At 35.8% G+C, this 20,606-nt stretch overlaps 3 protein-coding genes across 4 annotated transcripts; 1 reads left to right on the top strand and 2 right to left on the bottom strand.

Moving 5' to 3' along the window:
* The first annotated feature begins 5,706 nt into the window (after positions 1-5,706).
* LOC107814320 (putative E3 ubiquitin-protein ligase XERICO) lies at positions 5,707-8,145 on the top strand. 2 transcript variants are annotated; one of them, XM_075223449.1, is made up of 3 exons: positions 5,707-5,887; positions 6,680-6,744; positions 7,398-8,145. In XM_075223449.1, the coding sequence occupies exon 3, from the start codon at positions 7,418-7,420 to the stop codon at positions 7,877-7,879; it is 462 nt and encodes a 153-aa protein (XP_075079550.1). In that variant the 5' UTR covers positions 5,707-5,887; positions 6,680-6,744; positions 7,398-7,417; the 3' UTR covers positions 7,880-8,145. The 2 variants fall into 2 exon arrangements, with proteins under 2 accessions (XP_075079550.1, XP_075079551.1); XM_075223450.1 differs by lacking the exon at positions 5,707-5,887 and adding an exon at positions 5,895-6,038.
* Positions 8,146-12,485: 4,340 nt separating this feature from the next.
* Positions 12,486-14,873, bottom strand: LOC107814321 (uncharacterized). Its single transcript, XM_016639719.2, has 2 exons — positions 14,734-14,873; positions 12,486-14,552 (listed from the first exon to the last, which is right to left on the bottom strand). Exon 2 carries the CDS (start codon positions 14,488-14,490, stop codon positions 12,742-12,744), a length of 1,749 nt encoding a protein of 582 aa, XP_016495205.1. The 5' UTR covers positions 14,491-14,552; positions 14,734-14,873; the 3' UTR covers positions 12,486-12,741.
* Positions 14,874-16,700: 1,827 nt separating this feature from the next.
* LOC107814322 (uncharacterized) lies at positions 16,701-19,993 on the bottom strand. The gene is made up of 2 exons (XM_016639720.2): positions 19,534-19,993; positions 16,701-17,739 (listed from the first exon to the last, which is right to left on the bottom strand). The coding sequence occupies exons 1-2, from the start codon at positions 19,848-19,850 to the stop codon at positions 16,914-16,916; spliced, it is 1,143 nt and encodes a 380-aa protein (XP_016495206.1). The 5' UTR covers positions 19,851-19,993; the 3' UTR covers positions 16,701-16,913.
* Positions 19,994-20,606: the final 613 nt, after the last annotated feature.

Raw genomic sequence — 20,606 nt, 5'->3', positions numbered from 1 at the left:
CAAAACAAAACTTCAGCTTTAAAGCTGAAGTTCGCCAGTTACAAAAAATAAAAATTCAACTCTAGAGCTGAAGTTCGACAGTTACAAAAACAAAACCTTCAGCTCTAGAGCTGAAGTTCACCAGTAACAAAACACAAAAACTTCAGCTCACCAGTTACAAAACACAAAACATTCAACCCCATGCTGTAGTTTTTACAAAAAAACAAAACACAAATTCAAATTCAAAAATAATGCCAAAACATGAAAAAAAAACTTCAGCTCCTATCTAAGGTATCATCACTTTAATAGTATCATCTATTTAACTCTCAATTTTTTTTAAAATTTGGACGTCTAATCACTGAAGAATTTATAGAATTTTCATCAACAACATAAAAACTCGTTCAAAAACCTAAAAACACAATCGTAAAAGTAAAACTAATGCACTTATCAAACTAAACACTAAGAAACTATTTAATCATAAATACATGACTATCAAAACTAAAACCAGAAAAAAAAACACAGAAAATCGTAAAATAAAACCCAGAAAATTAATGCAATGTACCTGTGATTAAATCGTAATATGGGAACAATGACGAATAGCAGTTGAAAAATCAAAACAACGACGAAAACCCTTTGATTTCAGAAAAGATCAAATCAAAAAACGCGAATAACGGGAGAGAGAGACAGAGACAATAAAGGACTACCGTATACTTGGAGAGAAAGTAGTCTTTTAATGAAGAAGGGCAAATTAGTCTTTTTAAAAGGCTTTTAACAAAAAAATGGGTACGGGTGCAAACAGAAAGACAAAGCGGCTACAGGTTAAAAAGACGTGCAATTTTTACCTTTATTGAGTATTTTGGTTTTCCCAAAATATCGGGAATACTATTAAATATAAAATTGCTTCTTCCCATTGGTCACCAAACCTTTAAGTCAGTCATAAGTACAATGATTAACATTAATTATTAAGCGTACATGTGATGGATCATGTGGTCAACTCACATAACAAGCAACAACTCAAAATTAAAATAAAGAAAAATGATTTGATGAGAACAAGAATTATGCATTATTATACTTTTTGTTTTTACTTTTATATTATATTATAATTATAAAGGAACAGAGGAAGACATTGGTCACTAAGTTATTTCCTAATCAAATTTGAAATATTTATATTGGTTTTACTTTTTAGAATCAGTAGTTACATTAATCTATTTTTCCATTATTAACGAGAAAAAAGAATACGGCTCATTGGATGTGTTGCTATTGGCCATTTAGCTCTTTTTCAAGTGGTTGAATATTAAAACTTTACAAGTCATACATTGCTTTTTAAGAACCAATTGTAAAATGCAAATTATGCATTCTTTTAATATGACAATAACAACTATTATTACATCTCAATTTCAAGAAAGTTAGATTAATCATCATGTCCATATTATTTCATTTATCTTGTCCAAGCCTAATATTATAAAAAGTATTTTTTTTTTCTCTGACATTAAAAGTTATTATCTTTCCTACTCGCTTATACATAGAAACATTCCTCGTAAAAGCTGAATCTAAAGTAAATTTACTAACATATGACAAATTTTGTATTATCTTATTTTTTGGTTTTTATTACTATATGTGTTTCCTTTGCTTTGATTATTTTACTGCTTTGTTATTTTGCTGTTGTTGTTCTTGACTTTATTGTTTTCAATATGGCTTCTTCATTATTGTTTTTCAACACAGCTTCTTTTTCAATTGTCTAGAAATGCTTTCTTGTCGCTCTACCTTCATAAAATAGGAGTAAGGCCCACATACAATTATGCTCTCCAAATTCGACCTGTGAGCTTACACTAAGTTTGTTGTTGTTGCTTAGAAATGCTTTTCTTGAGTCAAAGATCTATCGAAAATAGTCTATTTACCTTCATAAAGTAGGGGTAATGTCTACGTATACAGTATCCTCTCCAAACTCAACTTATGAGAACACACTAGGTATATTATTGTTGTTATTACTAGCATATGATAAATTTTCAACCCCCACTAGTGTAAGATAGTTTGTTATTTTAGAGTTGACAAGTGGGATTGTTCCCACATCGGAAGAGAGAAGGTTTTTTTTTGGAGTCTTTTAAGCACTTGTCCCTTTCATGTCTTTAATTTAGGACACATACTTTTAAGTGTGTGCAATTAAGTACACTATATATTTTTATATTATATAATCCTAAAGTTAATTATTTTATTATGTGACAGAAAAATTAATTTATTTGAATTTTAAATTCAAAATTCGAATAAACAGTTATGTCTGTTATGAAAGGGTCTTTCAAGATATGTTTGTTTGTGAAACAAGACATCTTTTCTGAAAGGGTCGGTTGTGTCATGACCCAAAATCCGTTAAAGGTCGTGATGCCGTCGGACACCACTGTCAGGCAAGCCAACACCAAATAATTAATTTAATTCTCATTTTTGATATTTTTGAAATCATAAATGTCTTTCAATTTACTACTAAAAGATGAACTTTACAAAAATATAATAATGTTTTCCAATTCTAGTACTGAATATCCCATAATCATCCCAGTTCCCGATGTTACAAGTGCGTGAGCATTTACTAGTAATTAAAATACAATACAATAACTGTCCGAAGTATAAATTTGGACAGAAAAGAAAATACAAGTACTCTAAAGAAGACTCTGCTGGTTGCGGATCGTCTCATAAGATGCAACTCACCTAAGTCTCCGTATCAACCACGCCGTTGCGCCCATAAGGCCACTAGCCATACATGTTCATGTACAACAAAATTTACAGGAAGTGTAGTATGAGTACGAAAATAACGTGTACCCAGTAAATATCCGATCTAACCTCGAAGAAGTAGTGACGAGAGGTCAACTCCAACACTTACTAGTGGTCCAATAATATGATAATATAAAATTCTAATAAACCATGATATACAACAATAAGACTCAGAACAAGAAATAACTCAACAAGTCTTCACCATATTTAAGAACCTAAATCACTTTCTTTCGTTAAAACATGTGATCACACAAACAGTGAATTTATGCCAATTATAAAAGGGACTTTCAGTTCTATTATCACACACGAATTCCACCGAGGACATTCGTCCCGATCCAACATAAATATAAATTGTGCACTGCCGAGGGTCGAATAGCACGAACCATAGATGCATCTATTACCCCGCTCGCGGATCATACATGCGGCATGGTCACACATAGATTTCTTAAGTTATTATCGTATTCTTCCATTCTTTTCAAAATACGAAGTTCAAATGAAAACTTTTAAGATCCCAACTTTTCCTCAATTTCAACTCCTTTAAAAAAATTTAATAAGCTAACTCAATCTCGCTCCCTCTCAAGGCAAACAACAAATATAAATCAATAACAATATCAACAAGGCATGATGTAAGCCTAAAACTACTCAGACATAGGCATAACTAGTAGCTACGTACGGACTCTCGTCACCTCGTGCGTACGTAGCCCCCACAAATAGAAGCACATAATAATTTAGTTCACCTATGAGGTTAATTCCCTCTTACAAGGTTAGAAAGTAGGCTTACCTCGCTCCGAAGTTCCATAACCAGCTCCAATGTCGCTCTAACACTCAATCCGATGCCCAACGCTCTAAAACTAGCCAAACAATGCACAAACCAATGAAAATATACTCTAATACTCATAAAAATTCAATTTACAACAATTTCCAACTCTGCTCGGAAAGTCGATAAAATCACCCTCGAGTCCACGTGCCCGGATTCCGAATATTTGCAAAAATAAACTTTACTCATAAACCCACGAACTCAAATATATAATTTTTTTCCAATTTCATACCCAAATTCGTGGTCAAAATCTAAAATACCAAATTCTAAGTCTTCTACCAAAAACCCACAATTTATACTAATCTCCATGTTTATCGTTATATAAACTATGTATTTGACTTATAATAAGTAGGGATCACTTACCTTGAGTTGCTTGATGAAAATCTCCTATTGAAACTCTCCAAAATCGCCCAAACCAAATGAAAAATGGGAGAAAAATGGGCTAAATCCTGTTTTAAAGAAACCTCTCTGCCCCAACGACTTTTCGCACTTGCGGCTCCTTGGACGCATCTGCGTTTCCGCTTCTGCGGCGACTGGCATCGCACCTGCGCCATCGCAGGTGCGCAAATATTTCTGCTTCTACGGTTCTCAGCAGCCTGGCACCTTCCGCTTTTGCAAGCCATCTCCCGCACCTGCAGCCCTCCTCATGCAGGTGCGGTTACACCAGATGCCCAGCTGCTTCAGCTCTTCCTCAACTCCCAATTTCGATCCGTTAACCGCCTGAAATCCACTCGAGGCCCCCGGGACCCCGTTCAATCACACCAATCAGTCCCAAAACATAATGCGGACCTGCTTAAGGCCTCAAATCACATCGAGCAACGCTAAAACCATGAATCGCACTTGACTTCAAGCTTTATGAACTTTAGAACTTCAAACTTCTTCATTCGATGCTGAAACCTATCAAATCACGTCCGATTGGCCTCAAATTTTGCACCCAGCATTTGCAATTACGGACTTACTCCAATTTTCTGAATCAGAATCCGACCCTGATATCAAAAAAGTCTACTTCCGTTCAAATTTCTCAGAAACCTTCAATTTTCTAACTTTCGCCAAATGACCCCAAAATGACCTAAGGACATCCGAATCCACTTCCGGGCGCGCTCCCAATACCAGAATCACCATACGGAGCTACCCTTAGACTCGGAATCCCAAACGGACATCGATAACATTGAAATGCACTTCAGCCCAAATTCATGAAATTCTTCCAAAATGTTAACTTCCACAATAGGCGCTGAAACGCTCCCAGGTCATCCAAAACCCGATCCGGACATATGCCCAAGTCTAAAATCATCATACGAACCTACTGGAACTTTCAAATCCCGATTCTGAGGTCGTTTACCTAAAAATCCAACCTTAGTTAATTCTTTCAACTTAAGGCTTCCGAAATGAGAATTTTCTTTCCAAATCAACTCTGAACTTCCGAAATTCCAAAATTCCAATTCCGACCACGCGTACAAGTCATAATACCCGAAGTGAAACTGCTCATGGCCTCAAACCGTCGAACGACGCGCTAGAGCTCAAAATGACCGGTTAGGTCGTTACATTGTTGCCTATAAATACACAAGAATTTCCAACGAAGTGATATAGAAAATCACAAGTATTATTGCAGGCTTTGTTGTATCCTGAAGAGAATCGTTTTGTATTTCCCTAAATTAGTATACAGACGATAACTCTTTAAGGAAATTCGAGTTTCACGCCTCAAAGCCATTTTTGTTTATTATTTTCTTACAACTAGAATAAAAACGAACAAGTTACAATAATTTACAACAATCCATGCAAAAGTACAAAAGGATGAATACTTTTTTTTGGTTTCCCACCCGTCCGTATTGAAGCCCGACTATATTTAGATTCACGTCACGTAGGGCCCATTTCAAAAGGAAATGTTCCCTGCCAAGATTTTTTATACGCAAAGCCAAATCCAAGACCTCTCACTAAGAAAAAAGTAATCTCATCCGCTGCACGGTATCTTTCGGGCAAGAGGATGAAGATAACTATAGTTGAGCGATAGCCTAATTGGAGAAATACCCCAATGGCTCTATGGTCCAAGACTCTGATTAAATATAGTAAAATAAGAACATGGAGTGAAAACAAAGAGACAATTTAAAATGGGACCCAAGGAAGTTTGCTTGTGTTATAAATAGAAGGGGTCTATAGGAGTTAATAGGAGGAGGCTATCTCATCAACCATTATCAACATTGTCCTCTCTCGCTATCCTATGAATCTACAACCTTACCCTTATTCCCTAACAACAATTTCTCTCCCAAAATTTTTCCAATTTTAAACTTTAAAGAAAAATCTTCAAGTTTTTCTAGCTCCTACTATACCTATAAAGTAAGTAGTACCCTTTATCTATTATCTTTATCTCTTTCCAATTGTGTAAATTTTTATCCTTTTTATTTGGTTCATAAGCATCTTTACTATTTATATAGTCTTTGGAAAATATGGGGGTTTTATGCCGTTCTTGATGGGGTTCACATAATATGTGAGTTGATCTGCTATTAGATCTCAAATTTGTGGAATTAAATTGTATTTCCTGCTTCTGTATTTTAAGCTGATTATGTTTTTATTTGATTTGATTTTTCATTTTTTTATTTAATTTTTAATGTTTCTTGATGATAGATAATTTGCCACTTGAAAGAGCTAATTTTTCCTTGGATCTTCATATTTTATTCAATATAAAAAAATTCTGCTTTTTGGTTTTGCTTTTTATTTGTCTATTAACATTTGGTATCAAGGAAAGCAAAAAAGATCCAATTTTTATTAGAAGTTTCTTTAGTTCTTGGATCCATGCTCATAAAAATCTGGTTTTGTTTTTCAAATGGTACAAAATTGAACTGATTCAATAAGATAAAGACTTTCCAATTAATGGGGTTTCCTCATCTTGTTTAGATGTGTATAAAGCTCCAATTTTGAATCCCTATTGTGTTTCTGCTTTCCATATTTTTTCACCTACTCAATCAATATGGTTCAATCACCTCTAGTTATTTATATTTAGGCTGCTAACTATCATCTGCTTCTCTAGAAGGAATATATTCCATTTATATTTGGCTTACTGCTGTGGCCTCCTTTAACTTTTCCTCAAAAGTGACTGATTGATATATGTTGCTGCTTGTTTCTTTGCAGATCCAGTGTACTGAGCTATTCCAGAAGTCTTTTTGCTTGAAGAAAAATACTTGATTTGTGCTTAGGTAAAATCTTATTTCATAAGTTCTGGTCTTTCCTATGATTGTTGTTGTGGATGAACTCTTTCTTTTTGGAGTAATATTGTCTTCTAGACTAGCAAGATTTGTGAGGAAAAAGGGCCAAGAAAAGAAAATGTTAACCTTAGTATTGCATAACTTGAAGCAACTATTAGTCTAGTACAGCCTACTTGGCATATCTAGATAGAATATGGATTTATTTTACTTAGCTGGAAGATGGATTTATTTTACTTAGCTGGAAGATGGATTTTTTGTTGTGGTGGAGCTGAGGGTCCATCGGAAATAGCCTCTCCACCTTCGCACTCCACCTTTGGGATTACATTGGGTTTTTTGTTGTTGTTGTTTGGAAGATGAATTTTGAATAACTCTTTTGCTAAAAGATATGAAACTAGTTTTGTTGGTGGTGGTTTTTTCAAAATAACTATGGTACTATTCTTTCTATTGGAAAAACTGCATAGTATAGCCGCTCCCAAAAATAGTAATTGGCAAAATGTATATTTTTGTATATTAATGCATAACATACATATTTTTGAATATTTGGCTAGCTGATGTAATTGTTTTTGGCTGACCAGTCAAATGTGTAACTTGCCCTTTTTCATTGGCTAATTTTTCTTTTTCTAACGGTTGCTGTGTTCTTTCAGTGACTAGATTCCAATCCACTATGGGCCTTTCACAGTATCCAACTCCAGCAGATGCAGGAGTGCTCTGTGTGATTCTAATGAACACAGCCATATCCATCTCCGTTCTCAAGGAGATAGTCCGATCAATCCTTCACGTGATTGGCATCCGCATTGCAGCATGGGACGACTATTCTATCGAAGGAGGACCCTTGGATCTGTTTGAATGTCGTGGAACCCCATCAGAATCATATATGGAGGAATTCAGAAGTCATACCCCTGCAATTCGTTATGACTCAATCTGTATCTCTAACCATGCTGAGAAAGAGTGCTCGGTCTGCCTAACGGATTTTGAGCCTGATGCAGAAATAAACCATCTCTCATGTGGCCATGTTTTCCACAAGCAATGTCTAGAGAAATGGCTCAAGTATTGGAACGTAACTTGTCCGCTTTGCAGGAATTACATGATGCCTCAAGAAGGCGAAGAAGATACTTGTCCTATGTGAGCCACAAGTTTTATTAGGCTTATAACACTATATAGATCTCAGGATGCTGTGGTGTGTACAGCTTAGTAGTGTGTACAGGCCGAGTACAACATGCACGGTTGATCTTTGACATTGGATAGTTCTATAGGTTTTCATATTTGTAATGCTTGGCGTCCTCTCGGAGTGACGGGTCTCTTTGCTGTGACCAAAAATTTTCATACATTCTTGTACATATTATATGAAAGAGCTTCTTGTTGTGATGTTTTTCCATCTTCTTGCTTGCTTAATCCGGTGTTTTGTGAGAGGTTATTTCAAAGTCAGGGAAGTTGCTAGGTCAAAGTAAAAGGAGTCCAAGTGGAGGCAAAACGCTGGGTATGTAATTTTCCTCATATGTTCAAGCTTTGATAGATAGAGTTACTGTTTCGATGGAAGGTAGCAGATATCGTGTGAAATTAATCAAGATGCATAAAGCTCCATGATTATCGAAAAAAAGAAAGTAAAAGGAGGACAGGGAGAAGATTCATTTTCTCATGCAGATACCATTGTAGACTGCTGCTTAATTTCCTTATATCTGATTGTAGAAACTGAAAGAAGGGAACAAAGCTGTCTTCATCTTTTTTACCCCCAAATCAAACTTTTAAGGTGTCTGTCTTTTGCTTTCCTCTTCCTTTTGGTTTTCTTTTGGTTGGGTGGAGGAGGTTAGGCAAAACATGTGCTTGCTCATTGCCCAAGTCCATACAAGGAGATCACACATCCCCTTCATTGTCGATGTAGGATACCCCCTCTCACGTCCCGGACTAGACATCTGGAGCATGGATAATTTGGGGCCACAACATCGAAAAATTGGAATGGGTCATGCTCCGATACCATGTTAAACAACTGGACCTAAAAGCTAGCTCATGAGGTGAGGATTGCCCAAGTCTATATAAGTAGATCGCCCATCCCTTCATTGTCGATGTGGGACTCAACGGAACTCAGAATCAACCAATAAATAAACAAATGGACAACCAAGCATTTTTCATGATTTTACAACTTTAGGAATTAGATCAGGAAGTTATTCATAAGCAAGTAAACAAAATTAATGATCAAGTGGAAAGGAGAAAAGCAATCCAGAGTAAATTGAGTCCTTATTACATGCTTAATTACAGATGAAATGCTAGATTAAAGTGATGAAATTTTTGAGTCATTTTCCAGCAGCCAACTCAGAGAGTTTTGAGCCAACAGACATGCTATTTCGAGTGAGGCTAGAGGTCCTGTGATATCTGCACCTGAAAGAACCAGCATGTGTAGTTGGTGAGCATAAGCAGTTGTACTTCGCGCTTTTTGGTTGGCCTGAAGGCGAAGATGGCTGGTTCTTCATACCTACTAATATGCTTGGCACAATCAACTTCTTCTTAGGTTGCTCAATCTCTATTGAATGTTGACTCACACTTGATTGTTCAGCCATTTTTGAGTGGACTCTGCAAAAGAAAGCCATCTCTTAAACAAGAAACTTTTGATGGAGTCTGTGTGTATATGATTTGCAAAGTCGTAAGATCATGTATGAATCAAGGAAGTCGGTGACCTGTTGACGACGAGGGGAGAGGGGCAAGGCCGCATTGACTGAGCTAGGGGGCGCAAATAAGTTTATCCGAACCTCTTTCACCAGAAAATTATATTGTATATATGGTCAAAATTATTTTATATGTATACGGGGAGATGTTGAATCTAGCTTCTTTGTATGTCTAATTCTTTATATATTTAATCTCCTTAAGGGTTGTTTGGTTTGATGACAAGTCATACTTCGATTAGTTATGTTGGAATTAGTTATCATGATATTATTTCTTAGTTGGGTATGTTGTATTAATCTTGAGATTATCAATTTTACTGTTTTATCCTGGGATAACCTATCCTACAATTACTATTCTACCCTCTGGCAGGTATAAGTTATCTTAGCAACCAAACAAGCGATCAGGCGGTACTAAATTTTATCACGGGATTATTCTTGTTTATCCATTATATCAAACGACCCTTAGTGCAAATTGTAGCTTCGCCACTCCACAAAGGTAGGGGTTGACTTTATTTGTCATAAGTTAACTGATATTTCATATGACGATCTTGATTCTTGATATAGACTATGTCTAATCATTTAGGACGAAATTTGATGCATGCATATAATGATATTATTCCCCAAAGGAACTAGATAGTAGTAACACCTTTTTTTTCTTCATAATTACTTTATGGCTCTGCACCATCTGCCTGTTTATTTTCTTTCTACAAACTCATCATTTATAAAAGAAAAGACTCCTCATTTCTTTTCTTTTTAATTTCCCTTTTTTCTCTATCCATTTTATTAAATTGTGTTATCTTTGGTTCTTGTCCCTTTGGAATGGAAAACTGAGTTGTGGATTATAATTTTTTCAGGAGTACTTTCAAATCAATCCAAAAAAATAAAGCAAAGAAGGGAATAAATTAGTATTTAATCTCCCCCTAATAAAGATTCATGAACAATGTCAAGACCAAAAAAAAAAATAGTCATAAAGGAGAAACTAGAAAGAAGAAATTAAAGAAGCAGCAAATGTAAATTAAAATAATAAAAAGAAGCACAAAAAGGGAAACCTAAGGAAATAGCAATAAATACCTGGAAAATGCAAGATTGGAGAATCTTTAAAAAACGAAAAGATTTCCAATGAATTAAGAAAAATTACAGCAGAAAGAAAGTAGGAGAAGAAGGAGAGAAAGGAGAAGAATTCTCATTTAAGAGAATTCCTTCCCAGACTAAAATAAATTCCTCTCCAGGAATGAATGATTCTTAGTTTTTGTTCTGATGTTTTATGCTTGCCTCTTCCTGAGGTTGTCCTCATTTTTGCTCTGAACACCACTATTTTTTTTTCCTTTTTTTTCTTCCTATTATTGTATGAAAATATGATATTGGTATCTTAAATTTAATATTCTCGTGTTTACACGTATTGGCATTTAATGTAATAATCTTTTCATTTTTGCAAATTGTCTAGATACTGATGCCAAAAGATTCAAGGATACTTGGGATAACAACAACTTTTGAAAAAAGAAAAAGTCGTTACATGTTTTCCCTTTCATCTATTTTTCTTTTTTAAATTTTTGAAGGAGAAGATAATTAACAGGACTTATTTCACTACTATTATTTTATTTTGGCATGATAATGTAAGATGAATTTAAATAAAGAAGTGAGGATTAATATTGCGGACCCCAACTTTATTTGGGATTGATGCATAATAGTTGTTGTTAAGATGATTACCCGGAGTGGGTGGTGTTGAGGGGTTATATAAATACTCTTAAGCTCTCCATATAGCCTTTCGGCAACGAGTTCAACTAAACTCATAATTTTCGACATGGAATATGAATTTATATGTAAAAACCTAGTAAAATTTCAACAAAAATTAGATTTGAACCGATAATTTTAATAGTACAATGAGTGCAATGCTAAAAATCTTAAAAGTTGAACCCATTAAATTAAAATCCTGAATCCACCTCTAAAGCTCTTAGAAATAGTAGTAGAAAATAAGCTGTAAATTGGGACATCGAATTTAAGAAATGCTGGCACTACAAAGTTGAAGTCGGCTATCTAAATCCACATATATAAATGTAGAAGAAAATTAAATAGTAGTAGTAGCAGTTAGTTCAAACCTTCTATTCTTCATCATTTTTAGCCAGTCTCAAAAGGACTCAAATCTTTATTGGGCATAAGAATTTCAGAATGTTCAAGTTTAGCTACTTGGGAAGCTAGACATTTTACATAAAATGGAAATAACCAAGTCCAAACTTGAATAAATAAAGAATGAAATATATTACAAGTTTGTACCTATTCAGTTGGAGATTGCTAAAATCTGCAAAGATAACCAGTATTTTCTTTATTCCAATAAGAAAAGTAACCCCTATTTGGTAACCATGTTCAGCATTATAACTTCACTATATATACACACCATCAAAACAGTCGTAGCACGTTAGTATGATTGGACCTCCGATCTAGAGGCGGATCCAAAATTTCTTGAACATGGGTGCACCACTAAGTTTTAAAAAAGTACTAAGTGAGAATTGATCTCTCTTTCTCTCGGTAAATAACTCATCATTCAACTAAGTGCACCGTCCAATCTTTTTGGAGCACGAATGCCAATAGATGATATTACATCAATTCTAGATAATATGTACATAAAATATTTAATTTGACGGAGAGACCATAGGTTCACGTGTCTCATGATTTAAGATATACATCCGCCCCTGCTCCGATCATACCTTTAAGCAACATAAATGGCAGGAAATAGACAGGATAACTAACCAAAGACAGATGGCTACTAGTTTATAATACATTCTAATACCTAAGCAAATGAGAATAAACGATTGAGTCGTCATTCTACCTATTTTCGATAACACTAGAAAAGCATGAATTCCATCAACTATCTTCAACAAGTCAACTAGTTGCAGCATTGAATAAAGGATGCATCGAGGTATTCCACATACGTCGAGCATTTTAGTTCTACTTGTGGGGTATTAAAAAAAATGCTAGAATGCACACTAAGATTGCAATGGTTCAGCATTGCTGAGAGAAGCATTTGATTAGCATAAGCACAAATGAGATCAAACAACAATGTGAGGATTAAAGTAACTGCAATTTAAGTCAGGAAGACGAATAACATTCTTATTAACTTACCAAATGAAGGGATACAAGCTTGAAGCAGACACTGAGTACAATGCAACTACACTAACAAAAGTTGTACCAACTAAAGAAATAATCTATTATTGCTTTTCAGAATAGATACGTACGAATGCATTCTACAAATTAAGACCAAAATTTACCTAAAACAACAAAACGGGATATAGATTTACCCAAACACTGCAGGAGTAAAGCTTCAAACGCTAGCCAGAAATTAGCTGGACGAAGTGCACGTATTAATTCCATCCTTGCAGTCTTTGGTGAGATCATTAAATGTCTCAATCTGCTTTTTACCTCTGAAGAAAACTTCGGTATCAACTGAAACCCTCATGTACCCATCAAATTCAACTGGATTCCCGTTATTAAGTTTTGCTGTCTCTGCATACCACTCGCTGTTTTCATCCCAAAGATCTTTATATTCATCAAGGAAATGCGTTGAGTACTTGTCTTTTAAGGGGTCAAAAAAGGATGTATCTGGTTCATCCGTTGCGATATACAGGTTCCTTCCATCATCGATCTTGTCCTGCAAGGTAGATAGTAAAGACTCGGGAGAAGTATCTTCTGCCAAATGTGGCCACATTTCACGATTCCTTGCCTTCTCCCCCCTTACAACATGAACTGAGTCATAATCCCAATTCAACCTCGACGCAACAGCTGAAACAATGTCCATCAACCGTCTTGATTTCCATACCAGATGCCATGGTCGTTGAACGATAGATTCTGTTTCACCCTCACATACCCTGTACCAGTAATTATCTGGCTCTACGGAACCAAATTTCCTCATAATTAAAGTATCCTTCACTTCAGATAACTTCATCGGCGTAATCCTAAAATCCTCCACAAGATGGAGACCTAATCTATCCTTTTTATGCCATTTATTCCAATCTGACCAAAACTGAACCTGATCAAGGACGGACGCTGAATCCTTTAAGTGCTCAAAATCAAAGTAAAACCTGAAATCCTTTCCTTCCTCATCCACACCAGATGAAGTGTAAATCTTGTTTAAACAAATAGTTAAGTCCATTATCAACGTCCTGTTCAAATATTGAGCCTCACCCAACGCACACATGAAACTCCAAAGATAATGGTTCATGCTCTTGCACCTATCTCCACCTCCAGAATAAATCAAATACTTACCACTACCGAATGAACTCTCCGACTCCACCACAGGAAGTGAGTCATTTACAGCTTCCCCAACTACAGGCAAAGCGATATCTTGTCCCTCTATCTTCTGAGGTGCCTTCTCAAAACCTTCATCTAGCTTAGCAGTAGTTCTGTCCGACCCTCCCTTGTTCTTTCTCTTCCTCTTACGAGCATTTCCACCGGAATGATAATCACCTATACTGACCACATCAAGCGTGCAGTTCTCCGATCTAGAAACCACAAAAGACCGGTAATCCTTATAAAGGGAAGCAGTCTTCCCTTCCTTAGGCCTAAACCGCCACGCCATGTGGCAGGAACTATCATTCGACCCTCGAACTGGCTTCCCAAACCGGAAAAAATGTATGTCCTTAAACTTCTCAATGGCAGCCCTCATCAACAAATGAAACACATCCGGGTCAGTACAATCAATGGGATCATCCGTCTTGCCACGACAATCCAAGTTATCCTCAGTTACACTTTCAGTGCCAATAGCCATCGGAACATCAACATCAGTGAGGTTTATAAAAGTCGAAAACACGGTCTGATTAGGACCAAGAAAGTCCTCACCAGTTCTCACAACAGTATCATCAGCCTTAAATGTAGCATTGGATTTGGAAGTAAGGAAATTAGTCATCTTTGTTGAAGGGTGGAATAAAGGGTCTTCAGGCTCATAAGTTGCAGCAATTATGGTGAAAATCAAAACCCCAACTACAAATATAGTGAAACACAAGTTCCCTATCATTGCCATTGCATTTTGCCCCAAATTTTCTGGCCTGAAACTTCCACTCCTTGACAGCAAATTTGACGACCGACCCATCATTTTTTCACTCTTTTATAAGCTCACTATAACACTTAAAGCCTCAAACACAACAAGAACGAAATCTGTAAATCACAATGGGGCAATATATTAAACTACCAGTTAAACAAATGACTAAAGGGTATCTGAAAAACATGAAATTTGACAAAGTAAAACCAAGAATTCATAGATCTGAGCAAGTATAAGCAAGAATTGACTCTGTTAAAACTAAAATTATGAAGAAAAAAAATACTATCATTGGTTTACCTCATACAGCTTGGAGATTGTCACTGATCACTTGAAGCTCAACATAGATTTCAGAACTTCTGTTTTATTCTCTCTTTCTGAAGAGTAATCAATGGAGTAAAGCTGCTTTATTTTTCTTAATTTTAGAGTCAAGATCTTAGATTTTTAAAATGTGTTGGTCCATTTATGACGTGGACGGTTGGGATATTATAGGGTTATTAAGTTATTATGATGTAAAATGCGCCCCGGGAATTTGGCCGCTTCATTAAATAAATAAATATAAATATTTTAATGGGGATAAAAATTGTGTACACCGACAAAAAGAGAAAATGATAAAACGGTCCCTTATACTTAGGATAAGTTTAAAGTAGTCACTTAAATATCTTTCAAGTAGTTATGGTCCTTAAACTTTGTCAAAAATGAGCATTTCTGGTCGCTTTCAAATATTTAACAAACTTTACATGTTAGATTTAATGGGAATTATGGGAAACTAATATATTTAAATGAAAACTCACATCTAATGGTGTAATTAATGTTTTTTCGTATATTTTGTGTCTGGTACAATTCTTTTAATTACAATCTTTATTATTATTATTTTTATCTATTTTCAATAAACCAAAATTTTTTATTTTTGATAAATTTAAAGGATCAAAATTGCTCAAAAAATATTTAAAGTATTACTTTGAACCTACCTCAAACATAAGGGGCCATTTTTGCCATTTGTTCCAGACAAAAACATGGATGGTCGAGATGTGATTAGCGAATAGAATGAGGGCCCTAAATCATGGCACAAATTAGTGTAATGCGTGTTCCAAAATTTGTTGTGTTCGAATAGTTATGTATTTCTCGAATAATTTTAATTATATTGGTTTTTTTTTTGTTCAAGTTTTATATTGGTTTGTAGGCACGTGCAACTTTAGCAACAAAATTGAAATAATCATTATAAATAGAAACTTTATTATAATATTTTCGAGATTTAAAATCATAAGCAAAATACTCTTTTACATTATTCACGGGGTTGCATCTGTTCTTTCTTTCTTTTAAGGTCAAATACATCGGTGACCTTTCAAATTTACGCACCATATTTCATTTTGACAACTTATGCTCCAATTTATTGAATACTTTTATGTTTTCAAAAATATGTTTATTGATCAATTCCACTAACTATTTTTATAAGTCAATGTGTGAAGTTTAAATGCAATTGACGTGACAATGAAACAAAGATGATGGTGTGACTTAATTTCAAACCTATATATTCGTTGCGATATGAGGAACTAAGAGAAATTAAAAGAGGATTTGTTCCACCTTTTTAATACTGTTGCAAAAAAGACAATGCTCTTTACGTGAAGGGCAAAAAAGAAAAAAAACAGCTCGATACATAAAATATTCTGCATTCATGCATGGTTCGAAAAAGGACGGCACCAAAGTACACAAAGCTCTTCACGTGATGATTGGTTATAAATTGTTCTTGAGAAGGGAAGAAACATTTTAGTGTAATCTTCTTGTACTTTCTCACAGAAGTGTGTCTTTTGCATATGTCGACTATATATATGTATTCTTTTGCTTGGCTTCTTTTCATTTTTGTTTATTCCTATTTGTCTTTAAAATATTTTCAGACAATTATTTATCTTTAAAAATTATTTATCGAAAAGTACTTTTTCTCATGCCATTAAAAAATAAAAAAACAATTCGGTGCTTGAAGCAATTCGCGTTCATGTAGGATCCGAGAAAAGATCGCACCCCAAAGGTGTGTCATGTAGACAGCCTACCCTGACGCAAACATTGGTGGCAAAATAAAAAAAAAAAAAGAAGAGCAGCAACGTACAACTAGGTGCAAACTTTACAAATGAGTGATTAAGTTAGAGATGTACAATGCTCATTAAGGTTAATAAAATGAGTGTCACCAACAGCATGTACTATCTACTAGCTAGCCATATGGTCTATGCAACTCCACATCTTTGCACATAAAAACAGGCAGAGGAAGAATAGCTAATTATAGTCCATTTACATAACTGCTTTTCCTAATCTCTATACAGGTTTATGGTAAGCTTGAAACAATCTAAGTATTCATACAGACTGCACCGTTGAGGGTCTATTGGAAACAGTCTCTCTACCTTCACAAGGTAGGGGTAAGATCTGCGTACACACTACCCTCCCCAGACCCCACCTGTGGTATTACACTGGGTTTGTTGTTGTTGTCGTCATACAGACTGCACCTTTGAAGGGGTACAAGATGAAGCTCTTAACTGTAAACGGCTCATGCTCAGCTCCATACTTCTATGAACCATGTCTTGTAACAATCTCTTGGCTGTTTCAGCGGCTTTATCATTTCCATTAACTTGTGCTGCAAAGTCGTATACGATTCTCTCCAACATGGAGGATGAGAACTTGTTTTCAGGAGGAGAGTCCCGAAGCAAGTCCAAAAGTGTTCTCGCTCTTTCCTGAGCTTGAGGTGTGCCCTCTGCAGTTAGCCGTAAAAGGCCTGGAATAGCGCCTTCTTTGAGGATCAGCTCCCTGTATTTGTCTCGGCTGCTTTGACATAATGACAGCAAAGCCCCAACTGCATGTTCTGTGCTGACGAGTGACCCATCTTCAACAGTCTCAACTAGAGTCAGTATTCCATTATGTGCATTTGTGATTGCATCTCTTCCTTCCTCAGAATTAGAGAGGATTTCCAATAGGGCTGTGGTTTTCTCGGCAAACTTGGAATACTTCTTGCAATCTTTGAGGAGATTCATTAGCGGAAAAACTGCTCTAGCATCAAGAACCAACTTGGGATCTTCTTTGGTTGTGGAGAGATTGTGGAGGGCTGTTACGGCGTCAACTCTTCCTTGAACAGTTCCTGAACTCAGGATCTGCACAAGAAGAGGTCCAACTCCAGATGCAGCTATTGTCAGTTTGTTGGTTGCAGCAGCTGATAGTGTCAAAATAGCAGCAGTTGCTAGCTCTTTCAAATTGCCATTTTGGAACTTGAGGAGCTCCACAAGAGGCGGGATGGCACCACATGTAACTATCCGAATTTTGTTTCTGGTAAATTTGGAAAGGAATATAAGGAGATAAGTTGATTATCCTTGAATCAAGTGAGTAATACAAACAGGGGAAAAGCACAACGAACAATGATGATATATATCCAAGGATAACGAGGGAGCTGTTAAACAAACCTACAGAAAGGTTAGGAGAGGCAGAGAGAAGTTGGACATTCTCTTCATATTCTTTACCTAAGGAGGGTGTCGTTGACATTAGAATCATGAAACACATTCATTTTTATTCTTTCCATAAAACCACAAAAAGGGGGGAAGAAGATGTATTCTACAAAAACAGGATGACAGTTTTCAGTGAGATACAAAAAGTTGCAGAAGCTTACTACCGTAGCAAGCAGCTAAAAGATCCTGACCGTATTCTACCTTTCAAAATTTTAACCAGAACACAGTTTATGAATCCCATGAAATTGTAGTCATTGCACATTAAATGGAAAACTTTTTCTTTTGACTGCAAAAACGGCATTGATGAGCACAAGTTTAGCTTTAAATGCTCTCCTACTCCAAAATCCTCTCTGCTGCTTCACCCAGAAAAAGAAAGATAAAAGACTATTCAATCATTAGATAGGTTTTACGCTGCTGGTGGCCGTCCAGCAGAAATTGGAGACAAAAGCAAAGATTCATTTGGGCCACACTCCAATTACACCTTTTAAAACATGAGAAGATGCAACACTAAAATGCTTCTAAAGATAAAACCTCAATTAGCCAATGGTGTATGTGTATCTCATTTTGAGAGAAATGGAACATCCTTTTTGGCTTAAAAGTCCGTAGTCTTTCCCATATCATCTTTCTTCATATGAGTATTATAGTCGGCATGGCAGCCCAGTTCATATACAAAAGAACTCCACGCCTCCATCTCAGTCTACGCCAACTCTTTTTCCCTATTTTGCAAGGAGTCTAAATTGATGATGTTATCATGACATCTAGGTAACAATAACTCATAACAAAGAAATAGTCATACATAACATAAATTTTCAGCAAAAAACTCGGTGGTTCTCTGACAATTAATATAGCAACGTTCATGGTTTCGAGTAGCTCTTTCTTTTTAGGGCTGATATCTACTGGCGACCTCTATGGCTGGTTGCTATTTATTTTTTTAATAATAGTGGTACCCGGTGCGGGCGCCTCGACTAAATCCACCGAGTACCTGCTACCTCCCACCAGTACATGCACCGGGTACCTCCATGGCTGGTCACTATACTTGTTCGGCTTCTTGTATAAAATTTCCAACACATCACACCAAATGTTTAATCATGCTTCCTACAATTACAATGTTAGTTTGTCAAAGTGGAGATTATATGACTTTACTTTCTTTTTTTAATAAACGAATCCTCGAGGCCAATGGAGCATGATACGAAACTCAGTGGATAAGGGGCGGGGGTCCGCCCCTCTACCCTTCTCCGTTTAAATATAAGGCTTTTTGTCTGCAACAAAGTTCGAACCAATAATGTGCGCCTAACCCACACATCAAAGGTTGCGCTCTTGCCATTAGACCAAAGCGGTGGGGTTTGTATGTCTTTACACTAAAGCCACCACCTTCATCCTTTAGCTTCTTCTCATTTCTACAGTAACAAATGTTTCCAGACTCAACATCCAAAATTTTCAATTTTACCGGGGAAAGTACAATCTTCCCTATCTAAATCATCACAAGAAATTACTGTTCTCGAACTAACTCATAAAATCTTGAACAAACTTCAATTCACATAACAAATATCCACACACATGTAATTATTTCCCAACAGAGGTTAAAAAAGTAAAAGAGGAAGAGTTCAACAATACGAACCGTTCATTACGGGAGGCAAGATTGAGGAGGGCTAATAAAGCAGCTTCACGAGCTAGAAGAGAAGAAGAAGAAAGCTGAAGCATATCAACCAATGGCGGAATAACGCCGGCGGCAGCAAACCGGGAACGAGTCTTGCCGGAAGACGATGACCTCCTCACTAGTTTCCTAATTTCCTTAGCTGCCTCAATCTTTTCCTTTTCTTCCACTTCACCCCTCAATCTCTCTGCAATTTCTTCTATTATATTCTTGTTTTTTTTGTTCCTTTTTATCTCCTCTTCATTGCATTTTTCTTCCATTAATGGCTCCTCTCTTACCATTTTCAGACACCCTTTTGAGCTCTCGTTTAAAGGGTATGTTCAGAATTTTACAAACAGATGATGTGATTTTGTTGATTTTCTTACAGGTGAAGATCTTTCAGGATTCAACTGTTGTACTTTTGCTTTTGGAGGTTGTACGTGCCGTGACTCCAGGGGAAAAAGGTTCTCTGCATTGTCATTTTCATACTTTGCCCATTTGGAGTTTGCATAGAGTCTTGCGTATTCTATGGTAATTTACATGCACCCCCTTTAGTTTAAACAAATATATAACACTACCTTTTACTTAGGAAATAACGCCCTATCTAACCCAAATTTTACTTGATAGCAGGCAAGTTTAAATAAATAAAATGTTTTTAGATTTAGGATAATCTTAGCGTCCTATGCATTATTTATAGGGGTTGTAAAGATTGAGATCATGTAATTCACGTAGTCTAATTTCAAATAACCACGATATTGTCGTCAAATTTAGCTCAATAATGCTTATATTAATATACAATATCTTCTTAGACATGAAAATGATTCATCTATGAAAAAATAATAAGTATATAAAGAGTTTAACTTTGGCGGTATAAAAAATAATTATTTAAAATATAATTATAGGTTAATTATACATAATAAGTGGAAGTATGGAATTAATAACCTAAAAATTAAGATTAATGTTATTCTATAACTCGTTAAAATATACTGATATTACAAATATGTCACTACATTAATAGTGAATACTTATATGTTAAATTCAATGATGAAAACTCAAGC

This window comes from Nicotiana tabacum, chromosome 10, assembly GCF_000715075.1.
Source record: "Nicotiana tabacum cultivar K326 chromosome 10, ASM71507v2, whole genome shotgun sequence".
NCBI classification, from domain to species: domain Eukaryota; kingdom Viridiplantae; phylum Streptophyta; class Magnoliopsida; order Solanales; family Solanaceae; genus Nicotiana; species Nicotiana tabacum.
Note: the sequence above shows the minus strand (reverse complement) of the source record. Positions and strands in the feature narration are given on the sequence as shown.